Raw genomic sequence first — 26,668 nt, 5'->3', positions numbered from 1 at the left:
ACTGAAAAGTAAAAGTTTCTCTCCGCTGTTTTTGTGACCCATCTCTGTTCTACCTGGGTATTTCTTTATCTTATTTTCCTGTCAAACCGAGAACTGCCTCCCTCCCCCTTTTTACTGTCTGCAGCACCTAGCACATTGCCTTGTATGCAGCGAGTATTCTGCATATGCCAAATGAATGAAAGGAAATACTTGAGATGATTTTTAAAATGTGACCGTGAGTAACAAGAATAAATGAGCTGTGAGATACTGCAAGTGTAACAAAATTATCCCACTCTGATTTGGGAAAATATGTGAAAAATAATCTGAATTTATTATTTCAGCACAGTATAATACAGGGGCGTGGCAACAAAGTAAAAACTAAAATGGACTGATATAAATATACTAAAGCCTAGTTTACCAGTTACTAAAATGATACCAGTCTCCTGTTTTATTATAAAGAAAAAAAGATTTACACTATACACAAAAAGATTTCCTTCCAAGAGCTGTAAAGTGGAGAAAGGGAAAAGCCAAATACTTGATTTAAAAGGTGGTGTTGAGAAACATGACCTGGCCAGCCAGCCCATCCCTTATTAGGAGGCGCCTGTTGGGCTTCCTTGTGACTATAAATAGACATTCCATTTCTAATGCAATCCTTCCTTCCTGAAGGATCTAGTTACTTTTTTACTATTGAGACATGCTTTTATCTTTGTGGTCCCATTTCCAAAGCTGCTCGTGGTGACAGATCAGGAGGTTGGGCTTCTCTTCTCCCTCTCTTCTGCCTTAGATGGTGGTATTCCAGGAGGGGTTGGCGTTTATCTGTCTTCTCGGCTGACAAACTATATTCTGAAATCAGATCTTAACCCCTGAAAACTTCTAAAATGGGAAGTACCTATTAAAACCTATCCTCTCCCCTCTCCTATGGGTTCCCCCTGCCCTGCCATCCACTTGTACTGTGTGATGGCTCAGCTCTATAAAGAAGCACTCCGCCTTAGTGTGTCTTCTGAAGTAGAGGAAGGAGGGTCTCCAGTGATTTCAGGGAACTGGATGTCCTTGGTCACAGTCGCATATTGTTTTGAATCCAGTCTAGGTAATTAACAACCTTGGTATATATACCAGGAACATCTTTCTGCCCACAGCCAATGCCCCAACTGATGATGCCAACCAGAGTCATGCGGTTGTCCTTCATACACACCAAGGGGCCACCTGAGTCACCCTGCAATAGAGAGAACAGGTTAGTTGTTTGCAAAAAACACAGACTCTTTGTGGGGGGGGGGGGGGGGGGGGGAAGTTAGGGTTAATATCTGTAGTGCTAATTGTTGTATTATTCAAAATTCAGAGAGGGAAATTTTTATCTCGATGATCTTGATCCTGTAGACAATTACGCTGTATCTACACTGCAAAGTAGAATTGAGATAATTGCTCAGATATTTCAGGCCACAGCCCTCCTTTTAACTCTACCACTTACTAGCTGTGTGGCCTTAGGCTAACTGTGCTTCAGTATTCTTATCTCGAAGATAGGGATCATACTATCTACTGTATGGGAGGTTGTTATGGGAATTAATTGGGAGAAAGCATGACATTTTGTAAAACTCTTGGTAATTGTTGGCTGTTATTGTCTTATTGAATCAAAATGATCTCTTGTTTTTGTTTTTAACTTGAAGCTTGCAGATCATGGTTTCACTTTACATACAACCTTTTTATGACTGTTGAGCTAGGGGTACAGCTGAGGTTTCTGAAGAAACCATTCAAAAAGAGACAAAGGTTGTCAAGGAACTGAAGGGAAAATGCTGATATGATTTACCTTATAAGAACAAAGCCCACAAAGTCTTCAATGGAAGAGCCCCGCTTCCCTCTTTTTGTTTCCCCTCTAACCCCCAGCCCCTCGATGGAGAGCTTGGCACACTGTAGGCTCGAAAATGTCTCATCAATAACGGTGCCTTGGTTGTATTTAGGTCCTAATACCACAGGTGGGTGTGTGTCCCATGCCCGTGCCCTGTTATCATGAGATAGAAGTACCGACTCTGACAAGGGGGCCAACACAGAGAGCCTGAAATAGTTTGCTTTCCCAGGCGAAAAACCTCATATTCGGGCTGATATGAGTTTTTAAAACTTCTTTCTCACAAATCATCTGGGTCATACTCCCCGGCAAGCTGCAGCTTCTCCTCCCCACCCCTACATGGCGGACTCCAATTCTCCAGCCCCTCCAGAAGTCAAGAATTGCTTCGTTTGTGTTGCTTTACCCATCACTTCAATAGTTGATCAATTGCCTGGGCTTACAGGAAACCCTGAATCAGGTGGAGTTTCCGGTGTAGACATTGGGGACATTTCCTGCAGTTTACATTTCTTAGGTTTGGGTAACTTTGATCTCTCTCTGATTGTGTTATTTCATTGAGGCCCTCATCTAGAATCGCCAGCGCCTCACCAAGATGAACGCATCCGTTCGGGCTGTAACTTTTGTCTTGCTTAGGAACCTGTGGGCCGAGGACCACTTTTCCCCTCGGGTGGGCGAGACCCCCGTGTCTACCTGGCAGGCATCGTGCAGGTTTGCCTGGTCCCCGCCACTTCGCGTGTCTCCGGCGCACAGCATGTTGCTCGTGATGGTTTTGTTGAACAGATGCCGTGATGTGCAGCGGCCGGCCGGGTACAGCCTGACGTGAGCCTCCTTCAGCCGCTCAGAATAGAAAGGAGAAGCTGAAACAGAGAAGGGAAGATAGCTGACCGTTTTAGGGAAAGTTATTTGTAAACCTTTTAGAAGGAGGAAGCCGACGTTTCTAATAATGGCTAACTTGGATCCAGCTTTCAGATCGATGAGGCTGAAGCCTACGAAATATTGTCAATATCGTTTTGACCGACAAAACCAGCTATTTTATAGAGGTTAGCCCATGGTTTCTCAGGAGCAGCGCTACTGACGTTTGGGGCCAGATCATTTTTTTGAGGGGGGCTGTCCTGTGCACTGCAGGTGTTTGGCAGCCCCCCTCGCTTCGACTCACTAAATGTTAGTATAAACCTCCATCCTGAGTTGTAACAAGCAAAAATGCCTCCAGACATGGCCATTGTGTTCTGGGGAGCAAAAACACCCCAGCTGAAAACCACTGGCTTAACCTACTATCATTCAATTCTCATAATCTAAGGAGGTAGGCAATTCTACCCCCATGTGACCAGCGAGGGGGCCGAGGCTCGGAGCCGTGTAACATAAAAACCCACGTCCTGGGTCCCACCGCTACAAGGTGCAGATCTAGGGTGTGGACTCGGGCCTGCATGACCAGAGAGGCGCAAGAGCCCCACACCCTCATCACCGGCCTCCACTTCTTATCAGAACCTTCCTGCAATCTTAGGCCCTTCGAAGCACTTGTACTTTTCACCCCTTTCTTGACCTGCACAGTGACCCCGAGAGGTGGGGCAGGCAGACGATGGGTTCTCGGTCTGCAGGGAACTTGCCTACATTTACACAGCATCAGTGCCTGAGCCAGGGCTAGAACTTTCTCATGACTTTTTCCTCTCAATAACTGCACGCCCCGCTGTCCTGCAGACAGACAGGATGGGGCCGAGACTTCCTTCCACTTACACGCCTCATGCTTGCCGTAGCCAGACAGCTCGCATTCTGTCCAGTCGGGCAGCAGCAGGTTGGCCTCGGGGAGACACACGGTGCTGACGGCGTCGCTCTCCTGGGCGCAGTGTAGTGACTCCGACTTCAGTTTCAGCAGGACTGGGAGGAGAGCGAGAAGAGAATAAGCCCCATGTGACGCTCATCTGATTGGAGGGGAGGAAGATGAAGGAGAGGGCGAGGGTGTGGAAGGCCGAGGTGCGGATGCACATGGGTGGGTGTGTGTCGTGTCATCCGGAGCAGGGGGCATAGGACATCTCACCAATATCGTTGTTGTAAGTGTCGTCATCAAATTCCTCATGGATGATGTATTTTTCAACTTCAAATTTCTGTTCCTCCTCTCCACGGACCTCTCGGTATGTTCTGCCCAAGACCACCCTAAGGTGGTGGGCATCGTACCTAATGGAGAAAGAGCCTTAGGACGCGCTGCTCGCTATGAGGCTTCTTCTAACGGGCCCCGGTTTCAAGGCCTCAAAGTCTAGGGAGACTGACTGGGTTTTCCGAAGTCCCTACCTCTCCTGGAAGCAGTGGGCAGCGGACAGGACCCAGCAGGAACTGATCAGTATTCCCCCACAAAAAAACTTCTCTCCTGGTGACCTCCTGGTCTTGACAAAGATGGCGGCCTGCCACGGATGGGACGTGATGTCTGTGTAGAGTCCTCCCTTAATGCGAAACTGCGGCTGCTTGTACTGTCTCCGACCACAGGTGGCTGGGAGAGGAAAGGACGGAGAAGGGAGATCAGACCTGCGGTCCTTGGGTGCGTTCCTTGAGCACCTATCTTGGTTTCCCCTCTTGGAACCCCGAGTTTCCACAGGCTTACTGCTCGTGTCCAGGCTACACAGAGGGACAGAACAGTGTCCGCGCTAACGAAAACCACAGCTCCCATCTGTTGGGTACATAGTGCACACCGACCATTGCACATACACTATCTTTCACCCTCACAACACTGAACTTCAGAGAGGCTGGGAAATTTTTGCCCAAGGTCACAGCGGCCCCCGGATTAGAACCCAGATTTGTCTGACTCCAAATGGGATCTTTCTGCCATGCTTCATTACCCCCCGTTTTTTCCTGCACCCGCCTCCTGGCTTCAGAAATAACGCGGCCCTGCAACTCCCTCCTGGAGAATGTCTACCCTGTTTCTTTTCCATCTACTGCACCCTGTCCGTCCTTCAAGGCCTAGGCGAAATCCCACCTCCTCATGGAGCTTTCTTCACACTCCCAGCCCACCGGCTCCGAGCGGGCTCACCGGTACGGCTCAGTGAGGACGCGCCATGCATGGCCTTGGTTGTGAGTCCACTGGTAGTTTGTGTCTTACCTGCCCAGTTAGGTACTATGTTCCTTGAGAAACATTCTGGCTAATGTGTGTGTTCACAGGAACGGACTAATACTAATCTATTCTCAGACAATTTCTAAACTAAAGTTTTTTAGCAAAATGTGCCAACTTGAATTTCCTCTCCATCTTCCACTCCCTCCACCCACCCAGGTCCCCTGTGTGAAACGGGCTCTGTGAGAAAGGTTGGAAGAAGAGTTCACAGCAGAAGTAGCAGCTGTGGGGTCAGAGGACGTCAGACCCGGGCTCTGCTACTCGGAGCCCAGTGAGCTTGGGCAGGCCATGTGACTTCTGAGCTGGTTTCCTCATCCAGAAACCGAAGACAGGAAGACTGCCTCTCACCACACTGTCGGGAGAACGCTATGAGAGCACTTGGTTATCTAGGGAGCCATATATGTGAGCTATCCTCCTCCATGCTCACCACGACCTCATCATCGATCATTAATAAAGGCATCTGGAGAGAGAAGTTCAGAGCCTAATGAATTCTAAGAGAAACTGGCCAGTTCTGCTCTTTCGTTTTGCCCCTCTGTGTCACCCTCGTGCATGGGAAGTGAACAGCTGCCCAGAGAGTTGTCATCCCGCCATTGCTTCAGTCATGGAAACTCCCCCACCAAGGCCTTCCTGAAAATCTGGGAGCTACACAGTCTGAACCAGACAGCTGTGAGGACACAGGAAGTGGCAGAGGGAATGGTCAGTAAGGGGGGCTGGGCAGCGGGAGGTGGCCAAGGGCCAGCCCTTACAGCACTGGGGCACGTCACAGTATTCCCACGTCAACTTGCGGTCCTTCAGCACGTGGCACCAAGGCTTGGCATCCCCATCTGGGTTCCTAGATGATAAGAGAGTTTAAGGTTTTCAAGCACATCAGAAGCCACGTGAGAGCAGAAGGAGGCTCAGTAAACCAATGGCAAAACAATGAGCTGGGAAGGAGGGGCCTGAGTTCTGAACTTGGCTCTGTCCGAGATCTCACCAGCGGAAAACAACTTTAATTTTGTTTTTCTATCAGCAACACAACATTCCCCTCTCACAGGGATGTTGGGAGGGACTGTGAGCTGTGCTGTGAGGACATTCTTGTGATTCCCTGGGAGAAAGGAGCCAGACAAGAACAGAACCGATGAGGACTAAGTGGCTATGGGACAGTACCTCGAACGTGGGATGTGGGCTGACAAACTGGTGAACTTCCCTCTTTATAATAGGTGTTATTCTAGCAAGTGAATAGGTGTGACTAGAGAATACCCATGGTTCCTTCCCACCCACTGGGTCTTTCATGTAACTTGAGGCATTAAATCTCCTACCCCACGTCCCAGTGCTGCCTTCTGCCCAGACATGAACCCCACGGACCCGGTGCTGCGTACCGGCAGTGATTGTGGTTGCCCAGGCCCAGGGCCTGAGAATCGGTCTTCCACGCTGTGTAGAACTTGCCTCTTAGGACTACAGAATTCCACTGGAGGCAGGAGGCCCCAGACGTGGTGCGGCTGTAGGTACCACGGTATGCTAACCCTTTACCAGAGTAGCAGTCCTCATTATTTTCTGGAACAGAAGAAATCTCAAACTGAAACAAAACCAATTAAATGCTATAGCAGGCGAGTCAGGGTTTGCAGCAGGGCTCGAGCGGGGCTGCTGGCCTGAGAGGATGAAGGCAGTTAGCCTGCCCCTAGGAGGGAGGAGATACCATCCCGCCTCCCCTCTTTCCTCCTCCTTCAAGGCCTTTGACATAGGGATGGTAAATGGCTTTCAGTTGGGGGGCCAACTTTCATCGGTTGGATGCGGCTGCCTGGTTTGCTGTGTTGAGAGATCCTGAGGGTTTGTTCACGTTCGGCAGGAAGGGTCTATGCCCAGTTAGTAGTGATTATTGCTGGAGCTGCTTTGAAAGTAACTGGGTGTTTCCTTACTTATACTTGACAGGTTGTGGCAAAGCAGAGTTCTTCAGTGGAGGGACATGTCAGAGGCCCCAGTTTCTCAGATTTTGTCTGCAGTGCTCTGAAGGGTTTGTTGGGCTTGAGCAGGAAGAGAGAATACGGACCTACGGATGCTGCCTATTTTCACCGATTTGCCCCATTTTAGCCTCCTTTCTCCCCATTTGAAACTGGCAGAGTGTACCACTATAAACAGCATAATTAAAGCGATCTTTAAGGCCACCTAGACTAGTGAGTCCCAATTTACTGATCCTGGGAAGGGAGAGGATGCTTTAGAATTACTATAGAGTCCTCAAATTCACAGGTATGTCAGACTTACCTGTAGGCAGAAGACACATTATTATTGTATATGAATATTTAGAACTTTAAAACATTTTTAATACTATTGGGATATCATTATTTGTAAAAGCACCACAGAGTTCATAGTGCTTTTTTATAATTTAGTATTTTTGAATTTGGAAAATCTTCTCATATTAAACATCTTAAAGAGAAAGAGATTGAGAAAAAGGCCCATCAATCACAAAAGGGAGCATCTCCATTCATCCTCAAAAGGACTGGAAACCACCAATGCAGCCCCCCTTCTCCTCTGTACATGAGGAAATGGGGGGTCCGGGGGGTAAAGAGGCCAGCTCAAGGTCCAACCGCTAGTTAGAGGCCAGGCCCGGGTGAGGACCTAAGTCTCCTGACTTTCTTCCCTCTGCAACCAAAATGATGAACCACCAGCCCACTCCTTAGTCTCCTCAGTTGTAGAAACACAATCAGCTTGGTCCTCCTAGACTCTACTTCCGGGGACGCTGCTGGGGAAGGTGGGCAAGCAGCACTTACCCTCGGGGCAGGCTGGCGTGCTGCAGAACTCACTGCTGTACTTGCCCGCCTTGAAGACGTAGCACCAGGGCCTTGAGTCCCCGTCCGGGTTTCTGAAAAAGCAGCCAGGGAAGGCCGGGGGAGGTGACAAGTGAAGCCTCCCTCTGAGACCCAAAGACTTTGCAACCTCTTCTGGGGAAAAGGTCAGTGCACTTTGGGCGGTCCACCGGGGAGCTGGCTCATGCTGGGTGGAAGTATGACTTAGCTACCGTCTGCGTTCGGAGACTAAGTATGCTTTAAGGAGGTGTGCACAGAAGCCATGCTGACAAGGGCTGGCCTGTGGTGGTTAGTTTTATGGGTTAACTTGGCTCTAAGTGCCCAGTTATCTAATCGAACGCTAATCCAGCTGCCGCCGAGAAGAGATTTTGTAGCTAGGGTTAACAGCCGCAATCAGCGGACCTCAAGTAGAGGAGATTATCCCGTATCATGTGGCAGCCTCATCCAGCCTGCGGAAGGCTGTCGGGGCAAAAGCTGGGAAGACCTCTGCCTCCAGACCGCGACAGCCAAGCCCGTGTGAGTTCGCAACCCGTGGGCCTGCCCACAGGCTCCAGACGGGCCAGCCCCACGCCCCCCGCGCCCCCCGCGCCCTCCGTGCACGTCGCTCCATCGGTAGAGAAGGCGCCCGTTCTGTTTCCGTGGAGCCCGCCGCCTGATGAGCCCCCGGTGGTGTCCCCAGCTTTGGCCGCTCCTCCCCAGCAGGAAGCGAGCTCACGCGGGAAGGGGGGCCCCGCACCTGCAGTAATTGTGATTCCCGAGGCCCAGCTGGATGGCGTTGGGCCTCCGGCCCGAGTAGCGCTTCAGGGCCAGCACGCTGCTGTTCCAGTTCACACACTCGGCCCCGCTTTCCGCGGTGCTCCACGTGCCCCTGTAGGTGATACCCTGGTCCTTGTAGCACGTGGCACTGGCATCTGATTGACAACAGGACACATGGGGCACCTGGGTGGCTCAGTCATGATCCCGAACTCCCGAGATCGAGCCCCGCATCGGGCTCCCCGCTCAGCGGGGAGTCTGCTTCTCCCTCTGCCCTTCACCCCACTCGTGCTCCCTCTCTCTCTCAAATAAATAAATAAAATCTTTAAAAAAAGAGAGAAAACAGAACACGTGACGCCTCCCATGTGCATTCCCCCCTCTGTCATTTAGTTTTCCAAAGGGGTTTCACGTCTGCTCTGTCGTCACCCCAAACCAGCCAGGCGGGCTGGCTGCTGAAGCTTCTGGGGCGCAGGAGGTACAAGGGGTGGCCAGGGTCCCCCAGGCAGACCCCAGCTTGGCACCCAAGGCTCTGCCCGCCGCGCCCAGCACTCTGGCTTCCTAACGGACCCTTGGAGGACCCTTCCCTGTCCCCACCCTGCCCCCGTCACCACACACTTCCTCTCCTTCTGGGAAGACCTGGGATTCTGGCCCTCTTCTCACACCACCCACCCACCACTCACCTATCTCGCAGCGTTTCCCCAAAAAGCCTTCAGGACACTCGCAGACAAAATCTGAGAAGTAGAGAGCCTGCCGACACGCCCCGCCATTGAAGCACCTCTGTTCGCTGCAAACTGTCAAGGACAAACAAGAAAGCCCCAATCACTTTCACAGCAGTTCCAAGGATAATAGGAGTTAGGATCTGAGGAGAGAGCTCCGCCTGCCAGGCACTAGTCTCGGCAGTTGACAAAAGGAGCTATCTTTTCCCTTAGCAAACCGTGAGGTAGGTGCGCCCATTCTCCCCATTTGACGGACGAGGAAGCTGGGGCCAGACAGGAGAAGGCGAGGGCCCCAGGTCAGTCTCACTCTCCGGCTCAGCGCCTCCACCTTAGCCTGAGGCCCAGCACGCCCCGAACCTCCCTCTGAAGTTGCGCCCCCGCGGGGCCGGCGACACACGGGGCGCGGGCCGGAGAGCGGGGCGCGGGTGCTCGAAGCTTCGGCGGCGCGCGTACGTACCCCTGACGGGCACCGAGTGGCAGTGCACGCGGCCGGCCACGCAGCGGCAGTACTCCACGCGGTTGCCCCGCAGGCCCGGGCGCAGCCACGCCTCGTTCTGCAGGTACAGCGTCTGCGTCTTGTCGTCTCTGCAGCTCACTAGAACGAGGGACAGGCGGCCTCTTGAGGGCACGATCCCCAAACGCTGCCGCCCCACCGCGGGTCCTACTGAGAGTCCCTCACTCCCTTGTCATACAACCCATCCTTCATCCCTTCCCTGCTCCCGGCCCGAAGACAACACACACCTGCGAATCTGTCACCAAAGACCGCTTTTATTGCTCTTCCTTGGCGGGGCCCTCATCTCGGAAGAATTTATCTATCAAAATGCATTTACTAAGTAATACTCTACTTTTTCATTATATTTTATGTTTTTATTTATTTTTTTAAGATTTTATTTATTTGAGAGAGAGAGAGAGGGTGAGCAGGAGTGGAGGGGAGAAGCAGAGGGAGAAGCAGGCTTCCTGCTGAGCAGGGATCCCGATGTGGGACTCGATCCCAGGACCCTGCGATCATGACCGGAGCCGAAGGCAGATGCCCAACCGACTGAGCTACCCAGGTGCCCCTAATTTTTATTTTAATTCATCAGAAATATGCACACGTATATAATTGCCTACCAGAGTTATTGATCCACATGAGTGTTACCACACTGAAATGACGCATTGCTAGCCCAAAAGAAAATTCACATCTTATTCTGTGTGGGGAATGTGCTGCTCTCACTGGTATTTTTGATATAGTGAAAACGGTCTAAGTACTCGCACGGATATTCTAGCCCTCTTTGCCTCTCTCTGTTTGCAAACCAGAATGCCAACTTAAGAAATCTTCAACTTTTCATGAATTAAAGAAGTGACACATGCTCACTGTAAATAATACTATTGTTTCTTTTGAGGGTCCCCTGGGGCCAGGATACCCTTGTCGGAAATGCTGTGCTATTCTACAGCAAAGGCATTAAGAGTATAGCGTTGGGTCGCCTGGGTGGTTCAGTCAGTTAAGCGTCTGACTCTTGGTTTTGGCTCAGGTCATGATCTCAGGGTCTCAGATTGAGCCCCACGTTGGGCCCTCTTGAGCCTGCTGAAAATTCTCCCTCTCCCTCTGCGCTTCCCCCCACCCCCCATGTATGTGGGTGTGTGTGTGCATGTGTGTATACGCGTGTACGCATGCACTCGCTCTCGCTCTCTCTCTCTCTCTCTCAAAAAAAAAGTTACAGCATACTTCCACTTTAAAAGAGGTGTTGCAAAGCCTTCCAGAGCCAAAGGAACTAGGTCATGAAGGACAAGAAATGAGGGTCCTAAATTGGTAGGTTTAGATGTGAAGCTGGGCCCCAGAGTTCTTCCAACCAGAGTCAAGACAATCTGGCTGCTAGCATGTTTTATTTTTGGAATCCTACCTAATGCTCATGGCGATTTCCTCAGGTTTCTAGAGTCGACTCTAGAGTGAAAAGTCTTTCCACACCTGTGGAACTTCTGTGAGGTAACCCAGGTTCGTTACTCCAGTTTTACCAACCAGAAGACGTGGAAGCACGGAGATGGCAGTTAACAAAGATGCCAGGTGGACTCTGGCGGGGTGGGGCTCACAGCCCAGAAAAGGACCCTGGAGGACCAGTGCAGCTGCAGCCTGGCCTCGGTGTGGCCTTGGGCCAGTCGCTCAATCTCTGGCTCTGTCTTGTCACCTGTGTAACAGGGCTTCGGGCCACTGAGCTGGCAGGCTCCCACCAGCTCTGTGACTCCCTGACAGCCGGACTCCTTGAGGGCACGCCTGTTCCTGTCCTCTCACAACCTGGCCTTAGCTAACTAGGTGAATGAGTAAGGGCTGGGGGGTGACGCAGGCATCTTTACAGAATGACCCTGCAAAATTTCACCTTCACACAGCTTACGTAAGCTGGGTGTGGTGGAAGATAAATCCGAGACAGCGCCTAGAGCACCCTGAGCTCCTAAGCCCTGACTCTGCTTCCTGCTTCCATAGACCCCCTTCCACCTCAGCTTCACCTTACCTCTGTAAGATCTGGCTCCTCTTCTGAATCGGGTGTGGATTTCCTGCAAAGCAACCAGTGGTGGAGGAAGGATCAGCCCATGCTGGGTGTGTTAGGAATAAACGTGGTTGATCCAGAGACCGCGTACACACCCCCAGTCAGATGCCACCTGCCCTGAAGATTCCCCCTCGGGTAGCTGGCCCCAGGTGCAATGTCCACTTCTTGCCTTCTTTTCTAATTTGTCCTCCCCTTCTAGAAAGAGCAATGCTGCCAAAATAGCTTTCTGAGTGATGAAAATCTTTAATACCTGTGCTGTCCAATACCGTAACCACTAGTCACATGTGGTGACTGAGCACTTGAAATGGGGCTAGTGCGACTGAACTGAATTTTTAATTGCATTTAATTCTAAATTTAAATAGCCACAAGGGGTTAGTGGAGTTGTAGCCCGCCTCCGTCCCCTCCAACTCTCTCTAAAATCTCACTGTGCAGGTACTGCTCATCGGGCCCTCCATGGTGCCCTTGCTCGCTGGGCGTTTTTAGAGAGCATGTCCGTAGTATGGCTTCCATCCCAAGTAGATAGTAAGCAGCCTAGGTCAGCTTGCCAGCTTCCAGGGCTCACGGCTTGTGCACAATCTTTTTTAGATGCTTTATGGATGAATTCAAACACATTCTTTAAAAATAGCTCCAAAGAAGGCAGGCAGTAGCAGTGGAATAGGATTAAGTACTATTTGCCCAAGTCAGAAGAACTGCCTAGGGTTCTGCGCCCGGAACCCTGAATCCTGAGCATCCTACACAGAGAGGAGTGTGTGCACTGCGCTCCGTAACTGCTGACCTCTGCACTCTGACAGAACCCCACTTTGGGGCTCCTGAGTCCATTGAGGGTACACGGGCTCGAGGCTCGGGGCAGACCTGAACTGCCCTCCTACCTGGCTGGACAAGGTGAGGGCTGCTCCACAAAGCAGCAGGACGCACACCAGCTCTCTCCTCATTGTATTCACCGTTCCTTCAGAGTGTCCCTTAAATTCTGGAAGAGGAAGGGGGAAAAAAAAACTTCATCGTGTGATCGAGAGATCAAGGAGTATGGAAAGGTCAAGAACCTATGACTTGATCATGGCCAATCCCTCCAGCATCAGCTCCCATGGATGTCTGGAAGATATTTTTAAAGATTTTATTTATTTATTTGACAGAGAGATAGAGAGAGAGCACAAGTAGGCAGAGGGAGAGGGAGAAGCAGACTCTCCACTGAGCAGGGAGCCCGACGTGGGGCTCGATCCCAGGACCCTGGGATCATGACCTGAGCCGAAGGCAGACGCTTAATGGACTGAGCCACCCAGGCGCCCCGGAAGATATTTTTAATTGTATATATTTTTTATTGTGGTAAAATACATAAAAGTTGACCATCTTAACCCTTTTTATGTGCACAGTTCAGTGGCATTAAGCACGTTCACATTGTTATGCAAGCATCACTACCGTCCCTCTGCAGAACTTTATTATCTTCCCAAACTGAAACTCTGCACCCAATAAACAGTAACTCCCCATTCCCCTGGCAACCACCAGAAAGTAGAATACTTTGTCTTTATGCCTATGACGACTCTCTAGGTTCCTCATATAGGTGGAATCATAAGAGTACGTGTCCTTTTGTGACTGGCTCATTTCACTTTGCATACTCTTCTCAAGGTTCATCTATGTGGAGCCATGTGTCAGAATCTCCTTTTTTTTTTTTTTTTTTTGTAAAGTAGGCTCTATACCCAGCATGGAGCCCAACGTAGGGCTTGAACTCATGACCCTGAGATCAAGACCTGAGATGAGATCAAGAGTCGGAAGCTTAACCGACTGAGCCACCCAGGTGCCTCCAAATCTCCCTTTTTAAAGCTGACTAAGATTCTGTTGTCTGTATAGACCACGTCTTGTGTATCCATTCATCCATCAATAGACACAGGTGGCTAGGAGATTGTCTTGCCCAGAGTTCTCTGTGGGCTGAATAGTGAGACCATCCCTGGTGCTTCTTGGCAGCCCAGGGACCCAGTGTCCCAGTTTGGTTTGCTCAAAGTGAGTTCCTGCCCTGGGGTCAACTAGGTGGAACCACAGAAATGTCCCCTCTGAAACTTTTTCAGAGGACACCATAGGGATTCTACTGCCGGCACCTCACAGAGCCAACTTACCTCCGATAATCTCGGTTCTTGCGCTTAGAACTTCCACGCCTCCTTGTCCCACACAGGAAATGCTCCTCTGCCCCAGCTCTCGCCCCTCCCGCCCCCCACTGCTCCCTTGGAAGGTCTGTCTCTTATTTTATAGACAGGCCCGGCAAAGTGCAAATTGGCAGAAAGGAACAGAGGCATCTGGCTTTTGGTCTTTAGACTCAGATCTTCCCAGACTCCAAATTCCCAGTTTCCCCAGCGATCTTGCCCTCTGCAGCTTAAACTAGGTTAGTTGGTCGGGGTGTTATTTTGTGGTCTGGCAGGCCCACTCACTCCTTTGTCCACAAGAATTAAATCAGGGCATTTCTTCCCTTGACTCATTTCCCTTCAGTCACAACAACTTTGGGTCCCACCCCTCCCCCATCGCAAGGATCCTCAGATCAGAGGACCTGATCTGTCAGATCAGAGGCTTCCAAAACTTTCATCCTGGCCTGCCTCTGGCCCCTTTGTTTCTTTGCAAAGAACTTCCCTGTTGGAAGTGCCCATGCAGTCACTGGCCACAGGCCCCCCTCGGAGCAAGGGTAAAAAGAGAGAGTGAGTGGGGGGTGCAAGGACTCTATGCCCCACTGCTTCTTCTGGGGCTGCTGGGGACAAGCAGGGGAGGGCAAATGGAGCCGGGGAGGGCAAATGGAGCCGGGGACGAGGGGAGGGAGCAGCAGGGGCTGGCTGACAGGATTCCAACGAGAAAAAGCAGGCAAGGCTCAGAGGGCCAGCTTGCCAACCAGCACAGCCCGGCCCCACCTCCCTCCCCCATTGTGAAGGAAACAGAAAGAAGGCAGGATCTAATCTGCCTTTGTTCTAATTTGGAGTGCCAAGGCCCCCCCACTGGGCAGGGGGCCACGTAGGGTGTGCTCTTTGGGGGCCTTTTTCTCACTGGGAGGAGGAAGCTTGCTACTGCTCACAGGCTTCTTGAAGTTTCAGAAGAGAGCAGTGGGGAGTTGAGCCCATCAGAAACAAGAGCACTTGGTGGAATCTTCTGGTCACAGGGAACTGCTCTGGATTTCCTCTTTCTCAAAATTTCCCAAAACCCCTCTTAAATTTCCCTTCTTAATTTCATCCCATTTCCTATAACCTTTTAAAATAGATCTTGTTAAATGCATTCCCCCTCTTCCTCTGGATGTTAATCCTGTTTCACATATGCATATAGACTGTCCCATCCTTTATTATCCTGGCCAAGCCTTGAGGTAGCTCTTGGGGATTTTATGAAGAAATTCTGAAGCAATGAATGAGTAAATGAGCCACCCATCAACAAGGAACTGGAGCATTGCCTGTCAAACCAACCAGCCCTTTCAATAAACTCGTTAGCCTAAGCCCCCAGTGGGGGGGGGGGGGGTTGCTTTTTTTTTTCTCTGGATGCCCACCAAGATAGTTTTATTTCAAGAATTCAGGGTCCTAAAAAAAAAACAAAAGGACCTCTGGGTCCTTCTAACTGGAACACAATTCTAGATGCTGGAACATTGAAAGTGAGAAGTGCAGTATCGACACATTTGCATTCCCCGGACAAATGGGGGAGGGGGCCAGATGGGGAGGCGGAGCATGACTTAGGGCTTCCATTGCGGCTCCCACAGCTGCACCATGTGAAAACCCTTGGTAACTCAGGGGCGTAAGGGGCAAAGGAGTCTATTTTTGTCTTCTGCTCCTGGGAGAGTGCGAGACAGCCTCTGTTCTGTCAGTCCTTATCTTCCTCCACTTTTTGGGGCCTTGCTGGACCTTGAGCCGATCCAGGGACAATCTCACACAAGGCCATAGCTCCATCTCGCTGCACAGAGACAATGAGAGCATCTGGACAGGCTGGATGGGGTAGGAGATGACAAAGAGATGAGTCATCCCGCCAGCAGACAAACAGTGCAGTCCAGAGACAAGGAAGAAGGAAGAGAGGAGGAAAAAATGTGTCCTTGTTTTGCCTTCATTAAAGAGGTGGGTGTAGAGGTCTGGGGGCAGCGCCTGGACAAAGAACAAAACGAATACCAGAAACAGGGACTCAGACTCCAGGTGCGTGGGGCCAGCCAGCACCGGGACGGGCTCCAGCGCCAGGAACCACGGGCTGCCACCAAAGGCAGAAGCACCCTGTGCTCACGGTGAGGAGGGTGGGAGGTGACATGTGCGGAGTAAGTATAAGAAGGCCTTCTAGGCTCATTCTATAAATACAAAGACGACTTGTTATTTTTTTTCTGTGTTCTCTTCCTTCTGCTCTATTTCATAGTTTCCCAGAGTCAGAGAACAAAAAGCAAGAAAAGAAGGAAGAGGAAGGAAGGAAGGAAAGTAGGAAGAAAGGAAGGAAATAGGGAAGGAAGGAAGGAAGGAAGAAGGAAAACCACCAGGATGTCTCACTTTTGTTAGACTGGAATCCCTGAATCACTGAAAACATCGCTGTGTGAGGGTAACGGTGGAATGGCCATAAGGCCTGTGGTCCCCAAGATCCCGGGGCCCCAGCACCGGCAGGCCCACGCTAGCACACAGAGTTGATTTCTGCAGATTTGCAAAAGGCACCCTCTCTGGTGGATGGAGTTCAGCAGACACAGAGCTTGGCAAATTGACAAAGAATCTGTGCAAGTTAAAAAACAACAAAAAAAGCAGGACACGGGGCCTGGCAAATAAAGCATGGCCTGGATTTCAAGGATGCATGGGCAGGAATCCTTGCGCGGGACCCAGCCTGCACGTCTGCGTGCGGAAGCCTCATCTGCTTCCAGAGCATCTCTGACCTTCTGTCTGGAAGCTGCGTTGGGTCCTGCTGGCGACAGCACTGGAGTGGCTCTGTTCCCTGGCCCCTCTGAACAACCGTGAGTGATGACTGTTCTAGGGAAGAACGGGAACAATGCACTGGTAACCAGGGAGGGGATTACTCTGCTAGAGCCAAGGAAGTGTGCCATTGTGGCTGAGAAATCAATGGTCATGCTAGCCAGAAACTCAGGGTTTGTTTCTGCAGTGGTAACATGGGGGGATGCTGATTGATGGGCACCCATTCATAGCTGTGGAGTCTGCACTGGGTGAGGCCGCTGGAACGGGACAGCTAGAGGCAGGACCAGGGGAAAAGTACATGAACCGTTGTCGCAGTGCCTTTACATGGTCCTTTTTTTTTTTTTTTAAGATTTATTTATTTGAGAGAGAACGCATGCGTGCGCGCACGAATGCGGGGGGGGGGGGGGGAGGGAGAGGCAGAGGGAGGGAATCGCAAGCAGACTCCCCACTGAGCCCAGATGCGGGGCTCAATCTCGCAGCCCTGAGATAATGACCTGAGATCATGATGAGCTGCAGTCAAGAGTCGGACACTTAACTGTCCTACTTTCTCCATCTTCCCCCTTAAAAATCTGCCCTCCGGGGATGGAACCTGGGGGGCTCAGTCGGTTAAGCGTCTGCCTTCGGCTCAGGTCATGACCCAGGGTCCTGGGATCGAGCCCCACATTGGGCTCCTTGCTCAGTGGGGAGCCTCCTTCTCCCTCTCCCTCTCCCTCTGCTTGTGCTCTCTCACTCTCTCTGTCAAATAAATAAAATCTTTGAAAAAAAAAATCTGCCCTTCGGAAAGGGACTGATATGCTCATTCACATAAGGTTAGAATGACTGAGTAAAAATTGATATGCTGCCTTTCCCAAAAGCGCCTATATTTTGAGACATAAAATCAGCTCCCAGGGATGCAAAACCAAGTGGGCTGGACTCTCGAGGTTTCCTCCAGGGCTAACACACTGTGGTTTCTGCTGTTGTGAGAACAAATGATATAACGGGTATAAACCGTGAAACACTTAAAAATGCATATAAGTACTTTTATTTAAACACAACCACATGTGTCAAAGTGATCTGTAATAGAAGAACTGTACAAACACAGTCACTCAATTAAGTTCTGTGGTTCTAGATACAAACAATGCAATTGCCCCAGCTGGTATAGAACTCAAGGACTTGTAGTTTTTACTCTTGCCAGCAAGAAAAAGGCATAAATATGAGCAAGCTAGAGGAGACAGGAAATTGCAAGGGAAAGACAAAAGTACGTTGATACTATGATCAAATTTTACACTGTGTGCAAGGTTTGTTACCTTAATCTTTGGTAAGGGAGAGTCTCAGGTTATTATTGCTTTGCAAAGCTTCTCTCTGGAAATCTGAGAGAGAGTCGGTCTCCAAGAATACCAATACTGTAAAGTGACTCATGGCTTTAAACAAACAACACCCTCCTTCCACCCCCCAACCACCGTGGCCCAGAATGAATGCCAACAAATTAGAAAAGAAATGGTCCAAGGCAGAACTCCTTGGAAGAGCAAAGGCATGTCACTAGAGTCGGGACAAGAGAGGGGGTAAGATGGCAGGAGGAGGCCTGCCCCACAGGCGGGGACCTCACAAAAGCTCACCTTTGTGGGTCCCAGATGGAGCCCAGGACAGGGGCCACTAGCCTCTTAGCCCCGGTCTTGCTTATACAGGTCCTGCTTTTTATAGAGGCCGTGCTCTCAGAATAAAAACCATTTTCAGAAACTGCCATCATGTAGGCAATTCTTAACTTTTCAATACTTAAATTTCTGTGTGTTAAAGTTTATTTTCTCTCTTCTTGAATAACGAGGGGACAAGAGAGGAAGAGTCTGTTTCTTACCTAATTTGATCCATTCCAATGAGGTGAAGAGAATAGCATCCTCTCCTAGCTCCCTCCCATCTCACTAGTTACTCAGGGCAGAATCCTCTCCAAAACATCTTCAAACCATAGGCGGATGACTTGTGTCTGAGTTACATGAAATTAATCTGGCAACTCCGAAAACTCTGCACTGAGCACTGTCATCTACTCCCTGTCCACCCTCTGCCGGGTAATCCCGGTTGTTAGGAGGAAATAAGGGAGAGCTGGTTGTGGGTCTAGGAAAACAGAAACCCATCCTGCCTCCTTTTAGGATAAAAACAAAAGAAACCCTTTCCTAATAAACTTTTTACCCTGTGAAGAAAAAACAAGGTTCAACTGACAAACGCTAATGCAATTAGTCATTGCAATAAAATGTTAAACCCAAAGGTTGAATTTAAACAACCCCTGCAATCTGATGTTAATCTGAAACAGTGTCTCATCTTAGGCACGAAGGTAGTTCCTCGCGTTCCTTCCGCTCCCTAAAGCCAACATCGCGGCAAAGCAATGAAATGCGCAATCCTTTGATAATTCTGCAGTTTACCTCCAGATTGCAACACCCATGAGTCAGAAAACTGATCAGAAGCTTTCCTTGTATCATTTCTGAATGTATCCACGTTTTCCTGGGCTCGCAGGAAAGCGATGTTACAGTGTGTTTGTGAGAGCTGTATGTGGATTAATGCCCCTTGCTCCGCGGGCATTTGAGTACCTACCACTTACCGGGCAGAGTTTACAAAACCCTTTTACAACCCTTGAATCATTTAAGGCAATAGTATTCTCTTGTTTCTACAGATGAGAGAATCGAACTTCAAAAAAGCATAAGGGCCTTGGCCCTAAGGCAAGACACGTGGTGAGAGGTGGTGTCGGGACTGGAGCCGACACTTTCCACCACTCCTTCCTGTGTCCTGTTGCTGGACCGTAATGTTTTTAATGCACTCAGAGTTGCTGTTTGGGAAGGGCAGCATGTCTCAGGGCAAGCGGCTTAGCCTCTGGAGTCTTCACTTCAAGTTCCATGACACAGCCATGACACACAGGTTGTGTGTGGTTTCCTGGATTTTCTAATGGGCCAATCATTCCCACCTTGCTGAATTATTACAGCAATTAGAGAAGAAGCAGGCAAAGGCCCTATGACGCAATGGCCAGTGCACGGTAAGGTCAACCGTACTGACTGTCACGAGTGTCCTTCAATAACGGGAGCACCAAAATTAACAGCTTCTCCCTGGAAAAACAACCGAAAGCTACCAAGGCAGAAAGATGCTAACGTCTATGGGGTTCCCCATTGTGGTCAAGCATTAATACCCAAATACTGTTTCCTAGATCATGCGAACATCTTGTGATAACCTGCCACCGGATTCTTTACAACTGATATAAAAGCTCACGCCTTTCATCTACACACACAGACCAGTATTAACAGGAGCCATTAGTTCCTGGATATGAAGTGGTGTCCTTTATCCTATTTTGAATTTTTTTTTTTTTTTAATTTGCCTTTCCAGGACCTATTTACCTCAGGCCCACTCTGGACTCTCAGAGGAAGCTGGAATTAGCGCCCGAGATAGCTGGAAGATCAGGCTGTTGCTACTGATAGGCCCGTCTGATGAAGACCACGAGGATGTTTAAAAACCAGAGACATTAGGCTAGAAAAATAAGGAAACTGGAGCTTCCCAGAAAAAGAAAAAACAAAACAAAACCACTTCTCTTTTTCTCTACAGCCCAGGTGGCAGACACTGGCTCTTGCTACAAAATAAAACAAGTTTCTCTTTTCTATGAACAGGACAAAATGTGAAAAGCCAGCAGAGATCCAGCTGACTGGCGGTCTTTCTCCTTCAGATTACTCCTAGCGGGTTACTGGGCTTAGCTTCCCTACCTGTCCCCTACCTGCACAGGCCTCAGCGGACATCAAGCTGTTCATGCAAAGACTTCTCACAAGGGGGCTTGAGGGCCTCTTTGGGTGTCCTCCTGGGGGGCCATCTATCAGGTCCTCCACCCCACCCACCTCTCCTTCAAGCCCCAGCTCAGTCTAATTTCCTTCTTTCTTGAATTCATGGGCGAAGATTTAACAACTCTACGTAGTCACCATCAAACGTTTCCTGAGCACCAACCACAGACCAGCACAGGCTCCACGGTGCAAAGACATTTATGTTCTATCCTCAAAACCTCATACTGTAGGCACAGGACAGACAAGTGATTAGGTGATCGGAGTACAGTGTGATCAGCGCTGTGGTCTATGCAGGGAGGTCGGGACAGAAGGTGGAAATGCAGAGGAAGAGGGGTCTTAGTAGAATGTGGAGGAGGGAGATCTAGTTCCCTCTTGTTGAGATAAGGGGCTGGTCAAGGTAGGCTTCCTGGAATTGATATTATATAACCTGCTGGTTGAACAAAATAAAGAGGTGTTCCGGAGAGTATATTGCCAAGAGGTGACCATAGCTTGGGGCCCAGGGTAAAGGCAGCAGGCAGCCGGAGCCCCTTACTCTTCAGCACGAACACCTGCCACTGGGCAAAGGAATAGGATTCACACACCCCAGGCTCTCCCTTCGAGGGCATCCCTAGGAGGAAATATGGTTCGGAAAGCCCGAAAGTTCCAAGGATGGAGGAGCCTTTGGGGCATGAGTTCAGTTTCGATTCCCTAATGTCTGGTTGTAAATTAATGGAATATTTGTGACCACATAATAAACAGAAAAGGCTTTGAATAAAGGTATCTCAGTATCTAGGTTCAGCCTGACCTTGAAGTGGGTTACTTCAGAGGCTCAAGGGGGAATCAGGTTTTCTAGATCAGTCCCCAACCAACCTCTCCAAGCCTCGGATGCCTGTGTCAGGAGCATCACGTAAGCAAGCCGTGCTTGCCTGACCATGGGCCTGCTAGCCAAGAGTCACCCTCAGGATCACGGCTGTTGGCATAGACGGTGCTGGGCAGCTGCAAAGGACATGCAATTACATTAAGTTTTATAGGAAGAACAGCTAGTTAGTATTTCCTGGGTGACGGTAATAGGCACCAGAACTTGCCCAAGGCATCCCTTTTAGGAATGTTTATGCATTGCTTGCTGCGTGCCTAGCACCTGGTTCGTTTTCCCCACTGGCACACGTGTTATTTTTCAGGTGATCGAGAGGTTTGTCTGTCGCTCTACCCCCTTCTCCAGAAGTCAATTTCTCAGGCAGGAGAATGTACAAAAGATCGCCAAGAAAATATGCTCTTCTTATGTGTAAGTAGACAACTAAGCCAGGATTAGGAGACTGTGTGGCTGGACCTGGGGTTGGACCAGAGTGAATAACCGCTAAGATGCTTTCTAGCTCTGACTTTCTGTGAGTCTAAATTGTCCTCATTCTTTTATCTGGTTTGATTTGAGACTACCAGCTTTGTGAGCTGGTTGGCTTAAGATGAGGCTTATAGCCTGAAACTATGCACAGAATTTTTCTCCATGCAAAGCTAATGACCCAAAGAACGAATGAAGAGAATATTCTGGTCACTCATGGTCCATCCTAGCCATCTCATCAGAGCAGAGCTGAAATTCACTCACAGAAAGTAGAAATTTTATTCTGAGACTGCAGATGCACGGTGCCAAGTAATCAAGTGAAATTGAACATTTCAACTCAACACCTAAATTCTTCCTCAGCACCAGGCACTCAGTATCTCTGAGAAGTGGATGGACTTTGAATTTGAACTGGAGCTAAGTTCACCACCATTCTTGTGAACCACGTTGCCCCCTCAACTGTCTGATTGAAAATAACCTGCATACATTTTAGAAGCTTTGGAAATCCTGAAGCTGGCACCGCTCCTTCCAAATGATCTTCGTCAAAGGGCCCCTTCAGTTGCTCTAAAACCCCCTAACTAGAAAAGGTGCTGCTTGCAGATTAGTAACAGGCCTCCCCTGGACAGTAAGTTTACCCGAATGCTCTGTGGTCCCAGCCAGTCATTTATAAAAGCGTTAGATGGGTACAGTCACTAGGTATGGCCGGGCTGCTGGTTACAATAGTTTGAAATGTACTGAGCATGATTCTGCTCAACATGTTGGGACCCAGGAAAATAAAGCCGAGTCCCAGAACCTCTCCTCAATGAGCACAAATCACTGCTGTCCCTCAGCTGCTCCCTGGCTGTCGTCCCGTCCCTCCCCACCCCCCACCCCGTGTGATGAAGCCACTGACGAGTAGCACAGACACCAGGAGTATCTGATCTGGGGCATCACAAAATAAACTGAGCTGGTCTTAGGGAATCTGGACAGAGACTAAGCCACCGGGCAGAGGGGAGCTACCATTTATTCTTGATGAGATCCAGAGGTTTGAGGTTGGCATCCCTGAGAACACTTTAGGTGGAATAAATTGATGAGTGGTGTGGAGCTTTTTCTGTTTCAACATTCACAAATCCCTGCTGGTGCCCCGAGCCTGGCTGGGCTCTCACAGGAAGCACTCAGGCTGACCGTCATATATTGATTCTGGACAAGTCAGCGTCTAGATCCCAGGATGAGTCTTCCTGCCCGTGGACAAGAATTGCTAGGAAGTCCCCTTTGAGGGGACTCCGCTTACTAGTTGTATTTGCAGAATTTGTTCATGAAATTGCAAATACACACACACATACACACAATTTTCTTCTGTCATCAATCCACTGCAGGAGATCACCATTATTAATCCGACTTGACCACCAGGTAAGTCATCATTTCCACACTTCTTTGCATTTGAGTTTGTCACTAGTTAACCTGGGAGCTCAGCATGTTTTTCTACTTCCCTGGCTCCCTCCAGGGAGGTTAAGAAAATAAAGATAATAACAGCGAAAATCTGGAAAGCTCTGATATGCGTCCTGCAGTTAGGAAGAAAAGCCATTGATGTTATTCTCCCCTCTGTAATTGGAAGTCCTTAAAGAGGACCTCATACTTGCACACTGGGCAAAAACTGACCAGTGGAGATGGGGGTAGGGGACATGGGGGGAGATCAGAGGCCTTCTCTTTCCCAGCACTTCCCACCTACTTAATCCTGCTCTGAGGCAAGGAGGCAAGTCGTGCGCCACTCCCCCCGCCCACCCCCCACCCCCCGCCCCATCCCCAGCCCCGGTTTCTTAATGGGCTCACTGAGGGAGGGCGGCAGCCAGACCCCGTGGACCCTCCAGGCCCTGATAGCCACAAATCCCGAAGGCAGTTGATTGCACGTTTTTTTGCCCTTTTGTCATGAGGGGCTCCTGTTGTCTCTTCAGAGTATTTCTCTTTAATTCTTTTCACTTTCCCCTTTACTCTGCAGAGATTTCTTCTCCAAAAAATAATCCCTCCTATCCTCTCTTCCCCTGACCGCCCTCGCCCCTCCAAAATGCTTCAGCCCATCCCAATGAAATGCAGATACAAAAAGAAGGCTCCCTTTGGGCTCGGATTCTAGCTAATCCGCTTTTAGCCTGAATTACAAAGTCAGTCCCTCCTTAAGGCATTCCTCTATTGGCTCAGTTTGCCTGAAAGACTTTTAAGAGAGGCAGGAGGAGATGGACAGACAGGGAGGCACAGAATTCAACTTACCGCCACTGCTCGCTTTCCTTCCCTCCCTGGAGAGCTTTCTCTTCAGCCCTGGGCTCTAGCAGGACCTCCGCTCCATGCACAGCTCCAGCCTGCTTTAAATTTCAAGGCAGGGGGTGGGGTCAGTGGCCCTGGGTGGGCGGGTTTCTCTGCAGCCGGAGAATGCCCGGTGGACAGGGCCCTGAGGGAGCCCAACGGGGCGGGCCTGTTTTTATAAAGAGGGGGAGGAAGTTTCTGATGGAAGCAGCACAGCCCAACCTGGTTTAGGGCCAGCCTGATTATTCACAATCCTGATGTCATCAAATCACAGGAATTTGGGAGTTGGACGGAACCTTAACAATCATCTTCCTTTAAAGCCCTAGTCTATGACCTAAATGGGACCCTCGGTATCAGCTGGCTGTAAGCTTATCATGGAAAGAGGAATTTACGGTTCTAAACAAATACAGACAAGGCCTCAAGGGCTTCTTCTGGAATCTCCAGCAGTAAATCTGCCCCTCTGGACACAAGAGGGTGGGAGGACTGGACAGGTGGATCAGTTCCCTCCAGGCACAGAAGTGCCAGGGTTGGGGCATGTGGGGAACGGGGTGGGGGGGGGTCAGTAAACAAAGGTGGGCAGGGCTCCTCTGCTGTGGAAAGTACCCCCGCCTGAAATCTTCATCAGGCACCCACGCTGCCACTGCCCCGCCCTATAATCATGGAGAGATCATTTCACTTCCCTGTAGAGTGATGGCTGAGGACTTCTCGGCTCCAGCATTCCCTGAGTGGGGCTATGGAATAAAGGTGGGGGGCCCTGAATCAATGCTCTGTCTAAACTCTTTTTCTGCACAGCCTTGCCTGAAATTCTATCGTTGGCTATCCATCCCTTAAACTTTCCCCTGTTCTGGAGTTTGCTTTTAAATGCAAATACTCCTAGAAATGGGCAACCTGTTTGACCTGTTAGAATCTGCAGACGACTGATAAGGAAAAGCAGCAGGTTAAGGGGAGGCTTAGGCTTGAATCAACGGTACCAGTAATGAGGGACGTGACCTCAGCCAGGGTTTTCAGTCGTGCTGAGCTAGCGCATCAGAGGCCACGTGCGTGGATTAGAGCGTGACCATGTGCAGGAGCTCCCTGGCGTACCTCGGGGCTCAATATGTGGCATCTGTATTATTGGTTAGTGTCTGGCTGAGACAAGGCAGTGTGAAAGAAAGAAGCAAGAGGGATGCCAGGAGAGGGATCAGAAGGCTGAGATGGGCAGAAGAAATTGAGGGATGACCAGCTCTTGTAGGAGAGGCCAGATTTCATAGATTCTGATCCTAAGTGTGCTCATATTTGTCAAGCAATGAGAGCTGATTTTGAGGTGGGAAAATAAGGCAGTCGTGTCCAAAGTCAAACTGTGTTTCTATATTTTTATCAAGCCGTAGCTCTGCCAATGGCCGTTATAGAAAAGGGGAACCATGGGGGTCAAGTTAGCTACAGAGCATTGGGGCTAGGACATCAGATTAGCTGCAGCCAAGAATGGCTCTGTCCTATGGAGACGTCTCTACCTCCCCGTAGTGTGGGATGCCATGATAAGGGCCAGAGGCTTTTTCTGCCATTTTGGTTTGGCAGAGATGGAGGGATCTTTAATCTGAACTCCTGTAGAGGATGATTTACTCCTGAACGATTACGCTTAAATCCTTAGATCACACAGAGATTGGAGCCTGGGTATTGGCTCCTAAAGCCTGAGCAGGGGTAGGATCTATATGTCAGGATCCATAACAGGGTGTGATCCAGGAGTGGGCAGGGAGAGTCCTTTCCCAACATGTGTCAAGATACCTACAATTCCCCCTTTAGAAATGTATTCCCTTAGGTGTTTAGCCCCCAGTTAAAATGCAAATTTAATCACAACCTTCAAAGTAGTCTCCAGTGGGGTGGAGCTGTCTGTTGGCCTCAAGGGAACTACAGGCCTGGGGTCTTGAGGGAGAGAGGGGGAGACCAAGAGGGAGCAGGAGATTAAGAGGAGAGGTTTCCGGTCACCAACAGGTACCCCTCAGCTTTGCTGCAATACACCCAAATGACTCAGACCAGATTATACCTTGCTAGAACCTAGGAACTGGGGCCTTTGTGTTCCTATTAAATAAGAGATTGTTTTTCTTTGGGGAAGCCTGAGAAGGAGGAGGTAGGTGTAGAAAAGCTGATACAGTGACAATGGGGGCCTCGATTCTAGACGAGGGATTGTTGCGGAGGAGGGAAAAAGAAAAAAGAAATCTTGGTGAAATCACATCCTGGGAAAATTGTATCAAAACCCTTTGCTTTCAAGGAAGAGAAATAAAACCCCAGTCCAAATAACATGGAGACAAAATGGGCTCAGGGAAACCGGAAGGAAATACTCCTACAGCACTTTCCCAGCCTGGCATTCTTTCGAGGTGGCATCCAGCCCTTGCAGAATGTGTGAGTCACCAGTGGGGACCCCTTATCACTGGAATGGGCGCAGGGATGGCGCATGAGAACAAGGACCGCACTGAGACCCCAATCGGCTGACTAAGAAATGATGTGATGTCTGTGGAAATTCCAAGAAAAGAGAAATGGGCAAGAGCCTTAGGACAAGATGGTTTGGGACCAGAAGACAGAAATTTTGTGTACAATCTAAGGAGGTTTAATTTTGTTAGCCGTCAGGGTGGATTTTTTTAATATCTTTTTTTTTTTTTAATTTGAGAGAGAGAGAGAGAACACTAGCAGAGGCAGAGGGAGAGGGAGAAGCAGACTCCCCACTGAGCAGGGAGCCCGACGCGGGGCTCCATCCCAGGACCCTGGGATCATGAC

The 26,668-nt window shown here is 49.7% G+C and overlaps 1 protein-coding gene across 2 annotated transcripts; it reads right to left on the bottom strand.

The window, feature by feature from the left end:
* Window positions 1-39: 39 nt before the first annotated feature.
* Window positions 40-23,992, bottom strand: PLAT (plasminogen activator, tissue type). 2 transcript variants are annotated; one of them, XM_032413419.1, is made up of 14 exons: window positions 23,888-23,992; window positions 12,545-12,642; window positions 11,640-11,682; window positions 9,614-9,751; window positions 9,121-9,231; window positions 8,424-8,598; window positions 7,652-7,743; window positions 6,266-6,440; window positions 5,654-5,739; window positions 4,097-4,292; window positions 3,846-3,982; window positions 3,545-3,685; window positions 2,504-2,670; window positions 41-1,192 (listed from the first exon to the last, which is right to left on the bottom strand). In XM_032413419.1, exons 2-14 carry the CDS (start codon window positions 12,605-12,607, stop codon window positions 1,034-1,036), a joined length of 1,683 nt encoding a protein of 560 aa, XP_032269310.1. In that variant the 5' UTR covers window positions 12,608-12,642; window positions 23,888-23,992; the 3' UTR covers window positions 41-1,033. The 2 variants fall into 2 exon arrangements, with proteins under 2 accessions (XP_032269311.1, XP_032269310.1); XM_032413420.1 differs by lacking the exon at window positions 23,888-23,992 and having other exon boundaries at window positions 40-1,192; window positions 12,545-12,637.
* Between the last annotated feature and the right edge of the window lie 2,676 nt (window positions 23,993-26,668).

Source organism: Phoca vitulina, unplaced genomic scaffold, assembly GCF_004348235.1.
Source record: "Phoca vitulina isolate PV1807 unplaced genomic scaffold, GSC_HSeal_1.0 scaffold15, whole genome shotgun sequence".
NCBI classification, from domain to species: Eukaryota; Metazoa; Chordata; class Mammalia; order Carnivora; family Phocidae; genus Phoca; species Phoca vitulina.
Note: the sequence above shows the minus strand (reverse complement) of the source record. Positions and strands in the feature narration are given on the sequence as shown.